Source organism: Chionomys nivalis, chromosome 15 (genome assembly GCF_950005125.1).
Source record: "Chionomys nivalis chromosome 15, mChiNiv1.1, whole genome shotgun sequence".
NCBI lineage: Eukaryota > Metazoa > Chordata > Mammalia > Rodentia > Cricetidae > Chionomys > Chionomys nivalis.
The window spans coordinates 7,714,119-7,730,105 of NC_080100.1; the positions used below are offsets into that span (position 1 = coordinate 7,714,119).

General features: G+C 41.3%; 1 protein-coding gene across 3 annotated transcripts in view; it reads right to left on the minus strand.

The window, feature by feature from the left end:
* Ctnnd2 (catenin delta 2) overlaps positions 1-15,987 on the minus strand; it is a 727,532-nt gene that overhangs the window by 269,104 nt on the left and 442,441 nt on the right. For all 3 annotated transcript variants that reach the window (XM_057789656.1, XM_057789657.1, XM_057789658.1), the window contains one exon: positions 14,618-14,873. In XM_057789656.1, the coding sequence (XP_057645639.1) occupies positions 14,618-14,873 (256 nt within the window). The remainder of the gene's footprint in view (positions 1-14,617; positions 14,874-15,987) is intronic.

The following is a 15,987-nucleotide window of genomic DNA, read 5'->3' on the forward strand; positions in this document are numbered from 1 at the left end:
CACTGCGAGTGCTCATGTCCCTAGAGACTGCGAATATGGAGGCTGGCTGACACACAGCCTTCTTGTGTCTGATCCTGAGGCAGACAGGGACTTTGTGAAAATCAGGACCATTTCCTTTGGGGCCCTGGCTGGAAGTATGATAAAGACATCAGTTTACACCAGCTCAAAAGGTCCAGACTGATCAGGACAAGGTCAAGTTGAGAATCACACTCTACAGAGTACTTTCCCTCCATAGCTCTGTCTTCCATGCTGGGTATTCGATGTCTCCCTAAACTACAGTGCTTTTATTTTGTGGGAAACTCGTCCTCAACCTGCTGTGGGGGCTGCTTATCTTCCAACCATCTCATGCAGTTAGCTCTAGAACAGGGCTTCTTAAGGCTTTTTTCTTTTTTTCTGCAGAACACCTTTTCTCATCTGAGAAAAGTTTTCTGTGACTAGGGGTAAAGAGACAGAAATTCAACACTTACTGATGACAAATCATACAGAAGTTTCTTTTAAAATAGCTACTTGATATACATAAAGTTTATATGTAGCTTATAGCTTCTATAATATAATTATGGAGCAATTTGCATGCTAATGAGATGAATGTATTTTTTATGTAAATAATTAAATGTTGGCTGAATATTTGACACTGCAGGATGTAGATAGATGGTATGTATCGCCAACATTTTTCAGTTGATTGACACTTTGATTTTATAATATTCAATGTTGAGAGTACCATTTCACACAAAAATACTCAGTACAAATGACAGAAATATGTTTGTGATAATTTAAATAGTTGGAAATACTGTCTTTATCTCAAGCCAAAATCCATTTAATTTTAATGAAAGTCAAGTCAGCAACTCAAAAGTTTTTTTTTAAATAAATGTTCTAACAAAATATAATCCAAAGATATACCAGTATGATGGAAGGATAGGAGGAAAATGGCAAAAGTCTTTATTTGCCATAATTCTATAATAGCAACAAACTTTATATGATCAATAAAAACACAGGAGTAATTGTTTTGGGACATGGAATAATTACGTCCAACTGGTAAATTTCAGGCAGCATCTGTTGGTGTTGAGTGGTCTGGAGGCTTGCTCAGTGCAAGGTGTTCACAGTGTTAGGTACCAAGGCTTTGGCGAAATCACGTTGTATAACATGGCCAAGCAATGCCAGAAGTGTCTTGGGTTCAATGCACATTTGATTTTGAATTTATGTTCGATCACCTCATCTCCAGAGACCTTTCACTATTGCTAGTAGTTCAGACGCCACAGTTAGCTCTTTGACCCATTACATGTTGGCAATGTATTTTAGCATCTTTGCTCTAGAAAGTTGGCTCATTTTCCTTCCGCACGACTCTCCTAACGGTGCCTGTCACTCTTATGTTGAATGGTCGGGATGGAAAGTGTTGATCTGTCCTTTCCCACAGGCACCCCAAGTTGCTTTTAGATGTAGGCATACATTAATCCTCTTGGTAATTTAAATGGGGCACGGCGTTGACTCAATCTTTGTTGACATAAAGAAGGCGTCATTGTTCAATAACATGTGATAAGCACACGTGTACTGCCACCAAAATGATTAGTGACAGAATGGTACTTTCCCATACAAGCGCCTCATCAGATGTCAAATCTGTGTCTAGAGAGCAGTCACACTATCCTCAGTTGTTTGGTGATTTCAATATTTTATTGAATTACACATTTTGTGTGGTTTTTTAATGCATTTACTATGCAAGCTATTTTCATTTTCTACGCTCTAAGAGAGCAACTGTTTTATTACAAGTGGGAAAATCAAAGCGTGCATGGCATAGAACAGAACCTTAGCTCCAGGTCAAGATAATTTTCACAGAAGTATGGGTATTCTATTTTGGCAGGAGATACTGATGAGCAAGCAGCTAATCCCAGCCCAGGAAACTATCCTAAAGCTATAGAAAAATGGGAATCACCACAATGCAGTTAGTATCTGTCTGAGGGAGTGTAGGGGCTAGTACTATGATACCAAGGTGGGCTCAGCCCTGGATAAGAAGCATTTCATAGTTTGGCCATGAGAAGATACCTACTAGATGGATTTTAGCAAATTAAAATGTCAGAATTCCAGACATCAGGTGACAGGTAGACTATCATGAGAGAGATGCCAAACGTTTGAGATACGGAACTCCACTGTGTTAGGTGTGTTCTGACCATGGTCTGGGTTATCTCCAGAGCTTGGAGTATCTGACGTGCTGCTGGGTCTAAAAGGATTTCACACAGGTTCTAGTAACCCTTTCCTGAGATTACATCACCAACACCAATGGGACCGAAAACAGTGCCAGAGACCATTTGCCCCATCACAACACTGCCGCACAATGGGACACATTCCTAGCTGTCTAAGGTACGACTCCCCAGTTGTTAGCTAGTGTGGCAAATCTTAAAGGGAAAATGTAAGTCAGTGAGTAACTGGCAGGCCTGGTTAAGGGACTTTTGAGCTCCAATACCCTTCAGAAAGGCTGGCTTCTGCCTGTGTAAAGAACCCGGGAGGGAGATCTGAAAACATCACCTGGTCTTCTTCACTTCAACAAATAATAATGGGATATTAGATGGTACCTTTCCTAACAAGGCCGGGGCACCTCAGGTTGCTGGCGGGTGAGAATTCTGGCTGTCTTGAAAAGATGAAAAGCCCAAGTCTTCTTCATCTGAGGGCAGCATGCCATTGTTTGGACAGGGTGTCATTGAACGTGAAACGTCCTGGGATGGGAAGTGTGGATCGGCCCTTGTCTCAAAGGCACTCTGGCCATTGTCCTTTGCTGTCCGTTAATTGAAAGGAAGTATTTATTTTGAGGCAAAAAAGGTTTACTTCTGAAATCTGCTAGGGAATGGGTACTGATTTCTCAAAAAACCTCAAGACCAAGCTTCATTTTTTTCCAGCTTTCAACACAACACACTATTCTGTTTTTCTAAAGAGTAAAAGACTTAAATGGAAATCAAAGTCTGTAGCTGAAGGACTGACCCCTTTTCTGCCTGAACGAGGGTTTGAGAGGAGTGGAGACTGTTTCTTTTCTTATTTCTGAGAAACTGGCTCAAAGGTGAGGCCTAATGGAAGCCTTCAGAAGTTTTATTTTCCTAGGCCTAATGAAAGAGTCATATTTGACCCAATAAAATATAGAACACGATGTATTCTCACATGTTAAAGGAATATCCATGTTTTATCCCTTTGAAATGATCAAGAAAGTACTGTGATAATTCATTAACACATATACAGCCATAAATATACATGTGTGATTCATTTCTGCTAACACTAAAGATCTAATTGTTTTTGAATTAAGTGGTTATCATGGCTAATAGGACACAGCTAAACAAAAATATGTCTTAAGCCATAAAATTTTGGTATATAGCTAGGAAACAAAAAGTACAATTTTATTGAAAGTACAACCTCTGTTGACATGGTTTTATTCCCATGAATTAATGTTTAAGAATGAGACATGCTGGTTATCCTAGTTTTGTTTTCTATACATGTATATTTTCTGAAATGCTACACAGTATATATATATATATATATATATATATATATATATATATATATATATATACAGTGAGTTTCTGAGGGGGAGGCATTGCTCAGTATGTGTGAAGAGGCTGCATGGGAAATTGTGATGGTGACTAGGAAGGGGCCTTGGGAGAAGTGTAGACTCTGAGCCAGATACTGAACAAACCGAGTCTCCCTGCACTCAGACACACTACCTCAGCCTGAGCGCTGTTAATCTACAACTCTGGCTGCATTTCCTATTGTTATCTCTGAAAACATCTGGTCTAACAGCACAGCTAGCATGGCTGTTTCCTTTTATGTATATCCGAATATTCTCTTTTCCCTTATAAAGGTTAAAGTCAGTTCTTTGTCCCTCATTTTTTGGTCCCTAAGAGTTGAGCACCACCATAACAAGGTATAACAAATGTTGTAACCTTCTATTGATAATTCAGGAGGAAAAGGACTGGGCAATAATGATTTGTCAAGTGAAGCTTCTTAAACTTTAATGTAAAAATAAATCAGTATCGGATGGTCTTGCCAATACTGGTCAGTGGGTCTGGGAATAAATACAGGAATCTGCAATTCTAACATGGAATTTCAGGCTGCAGTGCAGAACTCTTGGCTGCAGATATCAGACTTGAAAGGTTTTCCATGCTGATTAGAAATACATGGCTGAGTTTCCGGAGAAACATCTATCTGGTGGGAGGTAGAGACAAGGTTCTACACACAGATTGTGAAGAATGACAATGTTGGAAGCGTTCATGTCCAGATTGAGGAATCTCAGAGTGCAGAGAGATTCTCCTGCTTAGATGCAATCAGAGGAGCCTGGGTGTAGCAATTACATTGGGACCGATGGAGGTCAAGGGCACGACAGAGGGCAGGGAATGAAACAAAGCATTATAGAAATAATAAGGCTTTGGAAAGTGTAAGTGATTCCGGGATGAAGAGTTCAAAGTTCCCTCATCAAGCTGAGGATATCTGGGGGAAGGGGAACAGGGCATAGAAAATCTTTGAAAGACAAGAAAATAAAAATTTTAGTAGGTAAAGTATGCCTTAAATATCTACACTTTGAAATTTTAAATGGTGACTTTACGTTTTGTTGATCATGCTATCAGCTGCATGAAACACCCGAGTTCTCAAATTCAGACATTCCATCAACTAAGAAACATTCTAAGTCTATAAAATCAAATGATCCTCATACTTTATTCTGCCATACCACTGCAATATAATACCAAGCACATTAAACATGGTCCAATCAGATCAATTTTAATGGTCAATCTTAATGCCATTGTTTGATTTCTGGCTTCTGCAATAACCCGGGTGTGGTAGTTGAGGGGTGAATCAACAACCCCAACTTCTGCATGCACAGCTCACATTTTTGGGTCTGGTTAAGATTTAGATTGTGGTGTCAGAGGCATGGAGTAGGGCCTAGCATTCTAAATTTCCAGCCAGCATGCAGGCTCAGGCCCACACTTTTGGAGAGCAAGCCTCTAGATATTAGTAAGTTTTTCTCACTCTAGAGCTCATTTGTTTGAGTAAAATAGGTTTTAAGGCAAAATTCAAAATATGCTAAATAGTTTTTCAGTGATTTTAAACCTTAAGTGATGACATGATAATTAATTTATAGAAATAAGTTCACTTCTGTAACTCATTCTCATTTTTATACATCTGAGAGGGGGAGAGAGAGAGGTGAAAGAGAGAGAAAATGTGTGTGTGTGTGAGAGAGAAAGAGAGGTACATGGAATAGTATAGAACTCCCCATTTTCAAATCTCATTTTACAGAACCTATATATTCATTTTCAACTTTTTTAGAGCTGATAAATGGCTCTGTTTTGACCTGTATATTGTATTTATATCTATGTCACATTAATTTTCAGAAAAGCCATATCTATATGAACAAAGGTTGGTCCAGCTAGACCAGCCACCCTTTGGCCTTCTCAGAGAAGTTGTCACGATCACAGCTCCACTCAACCTTACTTCTTAAGGGCACAGCTCTGAAGATTCCTACAGCATCCCATCACAGCTTTAGGATCCACGTGGCCCAGGGGACATACTCTCAGCCGCTGGCAGATGACACAATCTCTGAGCAACTGATGTCTAGTTAGCACTGCCATGGCTGCTCACTGAAGGTGCTAAACCCAGCTAGGATTGTGGCAACCAAGTACCAGAGGCTACATGCTGCTCACAACATAATGCTCATTTCCCCACAGCTCTGTAGGCTGGACCCCAAGGTCAAGTTCCTAGCCCATTTTCCTCCTTCTGTGGCCTCTCTTCTTAATTTGCACACGGCTGGATTCCCACTGTCTGCATCCAGTCTTTCTCACCAGTGATCTCAATTCACCTTAGCCACCCTCTTGGAGACTCTGTTTCTACATACTGTGAGTTTAGGAGTTAAGACTTCATCACAGGAATTTGGAGGATAGTACCAAGTCCATAACACCTCTCTCGAGCAAGGTGGAATTCAAGGTGTTGGAGAGTTCTGCACAAAGAGGAAGGAGTGGAGGCCTAAGGCATAGCCTAATCTTTGCCATAATAGCCCTGGTGAGCAGAGACAAGACAAGGAGGAGAGGAGTGGGATGTGAGAGTGAGTAGCAAGGTGGCAGAGAACGGGCAGAGGGGCCTAGACCTCTCACACAGAGTGCTGTAAGGCCCAGAGCAGGCTCATTCCACCCGCAGCGCCATTCTCACATTCCTGCCCAGGCCCCGAAAGCTTCTATTGAACCTGAGCCTGTGAACTGGTTTTCAATGAGGCCCTCCTGGCCGAGGCTGGTGGGCCCGTTTCCTGTCTCTTTCATACCTCTCTGGAAACTTGCAACAAGCTCCTATTGACTGAGCGTGCCACAGTGCATTCACATTCCCTGCAACCTAAGTGTTTGCTGTGCAGAATGAGCTAATGAGCACATCACACACAGGCACTTTGGCCTGGCGCAGGGGCCAGAATGGCAGATGCACCGCACAGGCTCAGGGGCTGAAGAGATTTTTCTGCAATGCTCAGTTCACCTCCATTTTTAGCAAACCAATGATGTCAGTAATAAAATCGCATCTGCACTTCCTGTGGAGACTAAAATTGCATTCTTTGGGATGATTTGGGTTCTTGTCCCTGTAGCTAAGGTTAGATTTAAAGCTACCTCTACAGAGGAAGGTCCAATGTGTGTGTGTGTGTGTGTGTGTGTGTGTGTGTGATATTTGTGTATATGTATCTATCTGAATATGTTTGTCTGTGGGTGTTTGTGTAGCTATATCTACAAAGGTATTTATACATTCCTTTGCAGATACACAGAATTTGTGCTACTAAGACTCCATTTACAGTATTAACACTGCCATTTTCTGTTATTTTCATTCTGATTTATGGCAAATTTAAATCTGTTAATGTTTCAATCATCCTCAGAATAAAGAACAATGAGCACATTCCAAGGCCCCAGCAGAAACACACCACCTTATTCTAAAGATACCTGGGCATTGAATATGTCACCCTTCAATGTCAGAAGGACCTTGCTGTTGTCAACTTCATTTATCATGGAGAATAATTTCCTTAATCAAACCAGAACTGGCTTGAAACACAGCATCATCTTTGAGAAGGGGGAAGAGTCCTGTTGGCTCCCGGGGGAACAGGATGCTTTTCTACTAGATTCTTTAGTGTTGGTGGACAACTTGGTGATTTGGGCCTTTGTGGTCATCTGGGGCCTTTATGGTGATTTGGGGCCTTGTCCTTTGGGTGAGGGGAAATCAACTGAGGTAGAAGTCATGAGATGGAACTTTGTCTCTGAAGCAAACAGGCAGTATGAGGAGGACTGAGGTTATGAGAAAGAAATACGTGCTGTTTGGCATAAGTAGTTACTAAGAGCAATTTTAAATATAAATGGAAAAGGTAAGTTTACATTTACATTCAGTTTGAAGTTTATATGATTTTAAGCATGACCATTTCCTATTTATTTCCTAGTCACTATTTTCACCTCATTTACCTGATGCAAATATTTTTCACTATCTAAAACAGTGCCTGATAGTTTGCTCAAGAAATATTTCCCAAGCAAAAAAATAAAATATCTAAAATTGATCACCATAAAGATGCTAATTCTCAAGTACTATGAACAAATGTTTTTGTTCTGCAGAATAATATGGTATCTCTTTTAAAAAGCTACTTTACATTCATTCTTTAACATGGTATTATAGTTATTATAATTAGGCAATATATTATTATAATATATTTATAGACTTTAGTAGCCTATTTTAGGAGTAGTGCAAAGCAAAAGTGCTGTGGCCACCTCCACAGAAGTGACTTTTACCATTTCCCACAAGGTAGTGGAAGGCACAGCTCGGAAAACAGCCATGGTCAGGATTCATAAGCATGACACATTCATCTTTTCTCCTCTTGGCTTCCTTATCCTGCACCTGTGTAGGCTTCTCTCTGTAAAATAGTAGTTCCTGGGCGCAATTTGCTGGCTACTATCCTGTGTGTGTGTGTGTGTGTGTGTGTGTGTGTACACATATGTGTTCAGGTACGTGGGTTGGGTACACATGGAGGCAAGAGGTCGACAATAGGTACCTACTTCAATTGCTCTACTCCTTGATTTTTAAAAATGATTTGTTTGTGCATGTGTATTTGTACATTCACCATGTGGTGAAGTGTCCCTGTACACCAATGAATATTGGATCTCCTGGTACTAGAGTTAAAGGGATTGTGAGTTGCCTGATGTGGGTGCAGAAACTGAATTTGGATCATCAGAAAGAACGGGAAGCACTCTTAACCACCAAGTCATTTCTCTAGTTTATACCTCAGCTTTTTGTTTTGTTTTGAGACAAAGTCTCTCCCTGTACCTGGAACTCAAAAATTTGACAAGGCTGGTTGGGCAGAAAGGCCCACAAATCCTCCTGTCTGCCTTTCCAGTGCCAGGACATTCAACCACATTCAGTTTTATACATAGTTTTTGGGGATAAGAGCTCAAGTTCTCATGGTTGTACAGTAAGGACTTTCCTGCCTGAGACATATTCTACCAGCCCCCTCGATTACATTTTTGTTGTTATAAAATATACAGAGATTTTTTACCATTCTAGCTCTTTCAAAGCTAGCGTTATAAAGCACATTCACAAACTCTGGGCAAAACCCTTCACAATTCAATTCTAGTATGTTCTCATCCTAAACATAAAGCTGAGGTCACTAAACAAATAATCATTCTCCCACAAACCTAATAGCCACTATTCTACCTCATAGATCTGTGAATGTGATATTCTTACTGCCTCACGATATTCTACAGAACCACCGGCCATCCTATACCTGGCCTATTTACTGAGAATGTCCCTGAGGTTTATCCATGTTACAACACATCTTACTTCATTCCTTATCAACATTGAATACTGTGTATTTTGTTTATCCATTCATGTGTTGGCGAACACGTCCAGCTGTGCCAACTTCTTGACTATTCTCTTTTTAATAAGCAGAGGGATAAAGGGTTTCTGAGGAGATACTGAAAGTGGAGGTTAATGGTTCGTTGAGAAGATCAGTCAGCTTCAGTTTAACAACTCACCCGACAACTCAGTGACGGGAAACAGCAAGCATATTAGTTAGTACTTCATAGTGTCTTTGCACAGGAACCCAGGACAAGATGCATCAGGGATGATCCCCTATCTATGTTCCACCATTTCTAAGAGTTAAGTTGGAAGATGCAAAGGCTAGATTGGCAGAGGGAAGGGTATCCTCAAACTTGGCTCACAGTACCGCTTGCATGGCCCTAGAACTCTGACTTGCTTTCTGCCTTCATAACCCAAAAATTTCCTCTCTGCATTATTCTGCTATGCACACAGGCCTACTCAAATTCAACATGGACAAGGTAGACACAAGATATAAACAACAGAAGGCAGTACTACTGGGTGTCACATTGGATGTTTGTAACTTCAAACTTCATTATTGTTAATTTTATATAATATGGTAGGTATTGATACTTTTTTTAGAATTGATTAAAAAGAAGTATTATCACCTTTAGGGGAGAGCATGAACTGTATTCAGAAGAAATGCTCTCCTATTCACTTGCTCATCAAGAATACTCAAAACAGTCTATTGAGTGACCAAGGTGACTCTTCGCACACTCACAGGAGTATATATATGTATGTGTGTGGGGGGGGGTGTCTTAAACTAATTTTACACCCCTCCCTTGTTCAAGAAGTGATTGCTCCCTCATTGTGATTTTTATGCCAGTTGTTTCCAAACATCTGTCTTTAACCAACTTTGGTCTTCGTTTTTCATAAGTCCACTTTTATTGAAACAACTCTTCTACATTCAGAGTCGTTTTGTGTCTCTTCCCCATGTCTTAAGTGATTGGGGATGCTTCTGTACAAGGTAAAGGAGTGGTCAGTCTCTGTTGGTATCCATAAAGTTTTCAAAAGAAACTGCTGTATGGAGTCAAAAAAATACTGTTACCCCCTAAGCTAACTTTGAAAGTCAGGAAACCCACCCCTAGCATGGCACCCTTTAGCATACTGCTGCTACATGGGGCAGACTGAGATCTCCACTTCAGGGCTTCCTTCAAGTGACCCAATTATCACAGCATGAACTTCATCAGTGTGGTGTCATATCTCTAAGGTGCCCCTAAGTTAGTGGCTCAGGTGACAAGCTCCAACATGCAAGTTTAAATGACAGGCATAATGAAAGAACAAAGCAAACGTGGGAATGTCTTAGAAAATGTGGGAATGTCTTAGAAAATTGAGGGAGGACTAAGACAAAGATATGTGGATTTTTTTTTTGTCTCACCCATCAACATGCTTCATTTATGAAATCGTGCCCCAGAGCTCTCCCTGGCGCCTTTTCTCATGCTTCCCCCCACCTTCTGTCTTCCTAGCACATTTACGATCTGATAACACACACAGTGAAGCAAGCCTGTCCAACTGGTTGGGGATGGTTTTCAGTAGATGGAAGATTTTCAGCTACTGGACTTGTCAAATTATAATATGCCCAGCACAGTGGAACTTCATGCTAAAATGTATTGTTCTCCTGACTTTGAAATGCTAATCTTCTTTCTGTCAATGTCAAAATTTCTAAATTAATGACCTCAATTTGCTGCAAAACTTTTCAAGAGGCCATGGAAATTAATTGTCACTGGTTAACAACTGACAATCAGCCACCACCTGTCTGGCAACAACAAATATTTTGAGTGTTCCATGTTTGAGGGCAATTAATTGTTCAATACAAGATGGTAAACAAAAGTGACCAATGACAATGAGTTACACATCAATACTGGTTGTTCATGGTAGACAAGAAGGATTGCACATCACCACTTGGGACAGAATAACAAGACAGGATGATAGGAGGTATCATTTCTGAGCTTCCTTTAACTATTCTATCTATAGCCAGCTCTATCTTGTTCTGTTCCAGGAACACATCACCTTTCTCTTGACTCAAACAGTCAAGACTTATTCCACACATTAATTATATTATCATGGAAATGCACTACAAATATGGTTGGAAAAAGATAAGTCCAATGGTCCCACACAACAGTAGAGGTATCTCAGAGAATACAAGTCAGAACTCTGAAGTTTCAAGCCACTTCAGACCTGTCCCTAGAATCCTTGGAGGATAAACAATCACACCTCAAATAATCACAATGAAGAGGCATTGATGATATTAGATCACACCAGGTTTGTATTGAAGCAGGACCTACAGGATGTATGGCATTACATGGTTAAGGATGATGAAAGACAGGCAGCCATAGCCAAGAACATCTTTAACATGAGTGTTAACTGGTAATTAAAGAGGAAGTCAGGCTATAGAGATCTTGGGATGAGGACCTTAAAACCTTAAATAATGGATATAAAGGGTTTAACACTAGACATGAGTGATATTATTAGTTATTTTTTAATTATCAGGGTTGTCACTTATGAATATCACTGTCATTTACCAGCAGGTAAAACCACAGTAAATGTAGGGGGTCCAAGGTAACCTTGACTACATTTCTACAAATAATGGTGAGGTGTGGGAGTGATAAGAAAGCCAGGCAGAACAGTGGTAGCTTGACAAGGGACAGAGGGCATGACCATCATGGGTATGGGAGGGTAAAGTTACTGTTCTTTGAAGAGGAAACCATCACATTCTCCTACAATCTCAAAGATAAGAGAAAAGATCAAAGAATGAACCTACAAGAGACACAGCCTTTGTTTCCACCTATGTTAGTGTGGAAGGCTGGGGATGCAGTTTGCTGGCAGAGTGCTGGTTTACTCACATAACTCCCTGGATGTCACTCTCTGCATTTCTTAAAACATGGTACGGTGGTGGCCATCTCTAGTCTCAGTACTGGAGCAGTGTAGGCAAGAAAATGAGAAGTTCAAGGTCATCTAGCTATATAGCAGGCCTGAAGGTAGTCTGGGCTACACGAGACCTCTCCAAAATAAAAACTCCAAATCAAAAACAAATGCCAGTATCATTAACATCATTGGGTCTGGTTTATTCTCCAACAGCTCTGTAAAATAGCTCAATGCGAGTGGCCAGCTGCAGGAACTGGGTAGGGTAGAGAAGGAAATAGGGTGGCTGCTACTCAGTGAAATGAATGATTCTTAAACCTGGAACGGCCAGTTACGGGAGTGATAACTGTGTGTTGGAAATGAGTATTAGGATCCTCAGAGAGTCATGGCCCAAGAGAAGCAGACTATGGAAATGCTATATATACTTTGTGAACATCTCAGCAGTGGGACTTAAGCTAGACAATAATCTAATTACACAGTAATACAGTTTAAGCATTAAGATTTAAAAAACATTCTAACCTCCACTTTTCTAGAAGCATTTAAAAACTACTTTTGATGTGGGATTCCCCTCTGATCGCTATGAATATGTTTTATTACTGCTGGTTGTTAAAGAAGCTGTTTCTGCCCATGATTTAGTAGACTGAAGTCAGGTGGGAAATCCAAACAGAGATAAAGAGAGACAGTGGGTGGAGTCAGGAAGACACCATATAATTGCTGAAGGAGAAAGACTCCAGGCACCAGCCAGAACCTTAGACACTAAGAGAGACATACATACAGGGGAAGTAGAAAAAGACAAGATCTCCTGAGTAAATTGGGAGCATGGGGATCTTGAGGGAGGGTTGAAGGGGAAGGGAGAGGCAGGGAGGAGAGCAGAGAAAAATGCAGAGCTCAATAAAAATCAATAAAAAAGGGGGGGAGGGAACACAAGACTCTTCTCTCCAACAACAACAACAAAAAACAAACAGCAAAACAAACAAACAGAAAAAACAAATCCTTTCTGGTTCTTGCCATAATCCCCCCCCTTTTTTTTTTGGTCTGAATGAACACTCACTCTGATAGCCAGCATCTAGTAATCTTAAAAATGAAGGTGAATTTATAATCCACACAGCACTAATTTGCACATAAATTTAACACATACTAAAAACCAGTGGCCAATGTCCTCTCACTCTTCTCCCGTTTCTTACTGGCGTTTCTCTCTTTGGGATTCAGCAGGCACGGTAAATACAGGTAACATAATCCATGACTTGAAAAGGTAAAAGCTGTGACATTATACAGAAAGAAACAAACCTATAGAAGTGACAGCAATATAGAAAAGGAAGAATGTCCATTGAATAAAATAAAGAGCCTTTAACATACAGTATAAAGCACAGAAGCTGGACTGCATCAGAGAAACACAAGTTTAGTTTCTTATTAAGTCCAGTTCCTCCATGCCTTCTGATTCAAGCTGCTCCTCGGATTCCTGCCCTGACTCCCCAGGGATAGATTATGGCTGGAGAGTATAAACAAATTAGCCTTTTTCTCTACACACTCCTTTCGGTCATTGTTTTATTGCAACAACAGAAGGAGGACTAAAATCCATAATATCCAATGCAACACAATGTTAAAAGTCAAACGGTGTCAAGTCTGATACAGTGTTCTTTGTGAGCACCTCTTCTGTTCTCAGTAAGGTCTTATTTCTACATATTTCTACCTTATTGTTAACTATAAAATATTTCCAAATAAAGCATGATAAAAATACTTTCTGAAGAACGTTCTAACCATTCATGCCTTAAAAGTGAAGGGCAGGTTTCAGTTCAAAGACTTCCGACTGCTGTGAAGGCTTGAGAATCCGGAGACCAGCCCTGAGCACTGTGGCTGAGCTTTCCTTTCAATCTCCTGTTGTCGGAGCTGAGCCTTTCGTCCAATTCGGCTTTACAGTGAGGGCTGCACCACATACAACACTTAGCAGGCCCTTCATGTGGGCTTCATCTGAACCGAGGCAGCTATCTCAAAGCACACTATGAAATGATTCCATTTGCCTTTCATGTCTGAAGAAGCCATTTCTTTTTATAAGAGAAACCATGCAAATTCTCCATATAGAGAAGTTGTGTCCTCTGTCAGGGAAATGCCTGGAGAGGAATTTCAAATTTATCACCACACTCCAGCCCGGCCCTAAAGAAATACCAGGATCTGGGCCTATCTAGAATGCTCACAGGTACAGGTTATATATATGTCTAGTAGATGTATATGTACACATATGTGTAAGCATACACATCTGTATGTGTGCACACACGGCACTGCATCTACATATCCACAGGGAGTCAATCCCAACTCCAGGAGTAGAGCATCATGCCAACCCGCGCTGCCGCTGGAACAAGAAGGTGGGAGGGAAACACACCATATGTACCAAATCATTTCTCCAACAATCCACAGCCAACTTCTCACCACTCCCTGAACAACTAATTTCGGACTTCTCAAATCGGAGAATAATTTTTGGGGTGGGAGAATCTTTATAGTGTAATAACCAGAGAAACAGAGGATGGCACTGAATTCATCTCCTCAGATGGGAGCAGCACACGTGGACAGTGGCACTGACGGTCAGGTGAGACCTTTGCCCAGCTCCCATCTCTGCTCCCACGTCACTCAAGTCCCCACCCGCTCAATCAGATGGCTACAACCATAAGCACCCAAAGGCGTTCTTATAATAGCTCTTTATGTTTTATTTTTGAGTGTTGACCCATAGATAATAGGGGTCCATCTTATGTGTCCATATATCATACCAAATACTGTAAAATTCAAGAAAAATCAATTTTTTCATTCTCAGTCAACAGCAGGAAGGCAAAGGCTATGATGTCACCGAGAGCGCAAAGAAGAGACTGGGTTATAAAACCCCTTTACACATCTCAGAGTAAATAAATACGGTCTTACCCACCTGGGATCTTTCTGAATGCTGTCAATGGATGGGGATCTGGCCAAGGTGCCTTCAGGTGGGAGGGCAGGGCCCGATTTGCTGTACGGAGAATCAACGGAGGGACAGTACTGCAGCTGTCGGTAGGGGTCGGCGTAGTTGGAGGCCGGGCCAGCAGCGTAGCTGGCCCTCTGGAAGGTGGCTGCGGCGGCATTCTGTGGCCCGTGTTGGCTGCCTGTGCGCTGCAAGGGGACGGAGTCGACACCGGGGGAAGATGGGGCTAGGACAGGAAAGTAGGGACAAAGTAAAAAACTGAGGACCTGCTCGCAGAAACGGTTAACCAGGTCTAGGCAGGGGGGGATGTTACACACATGAAAAAAAAAAGGGTTCGAAAGAATAAAACAAAATTAATCTGTCACAGATCTCCCAACATAGTCAGTACTATCTAGTCAAATGACAATTCACATGCTGTCTCAGAACTATGTCGAAAGTATGGGGAGAAAGCTGGGGGTTCCTTGCTAACCAAAATCACAGGGAAGGCATAAGCATCCTGCATGAGAACATTGTTCAAAACTAAAATCTGGGCTGGGGTGTGGCTCTGGCAGAGTGCTTGGGTAGTGTGCAGAAGGCCCTGGGTTCAATCTCCAGCACAGGTTAAGATACATTTCAGAGGAAAATATTTTATAAGGAAGAACAGACAAATTAGTTCTGTGTTGTCCTGCTGGACAGCATTCAGGATGTGTTCGGATTAACATGACACTAACTTTACTGGATTTGTCATAGATTTAGCAGCAAAATAATTTTCCAGAATAGAAGAAGGGGAAGGGAGAGCATTTGCCCAGAGGTGGATGGGGAGTGAGGAGGGCTCAACAGGAATAATTAGTGTGCCAGCATCCCGTGCCGGGCTGTTCTCCTTTCTGTAAAGTGGATCCCTATGGGCCTCTTTCTCAGTAAGGCTTTCACAAATGCACTTGGGAGACAGCAGGCATGTGAGGGAAGGAACAAGTCATCCCAGGAGTGAGCGAGGCAGAGTCGGGAGTTGACGTGGCTTTCCCCAACGTCTTTGCATCTCTTCAACATGTCTAGGATGCTCTGAGAAGAGTTTACACAATTTACTGAGATCAGTTTCACTGTTTCCAAACTGAATCTCGATTTCTTTCCTTTCCTCGGGTTATTCTTAGACAAGCCAGGCCACTGCTTTCATCTGTCCCTCAAAAATATTCCCTTCTAAAGGCAAACTGACACATAAAATGGAAATAACGTCTTCCTTAGGAGTGGGATGTGACTCGTTATTTATCACCCTAGCAGCAATCACGATGAGGACATTTGCTTTGTGACAGCTTGGATCAGTACAGATGCTGAGAGACAGCAAAGTGTCTACATCCAGGGATCCA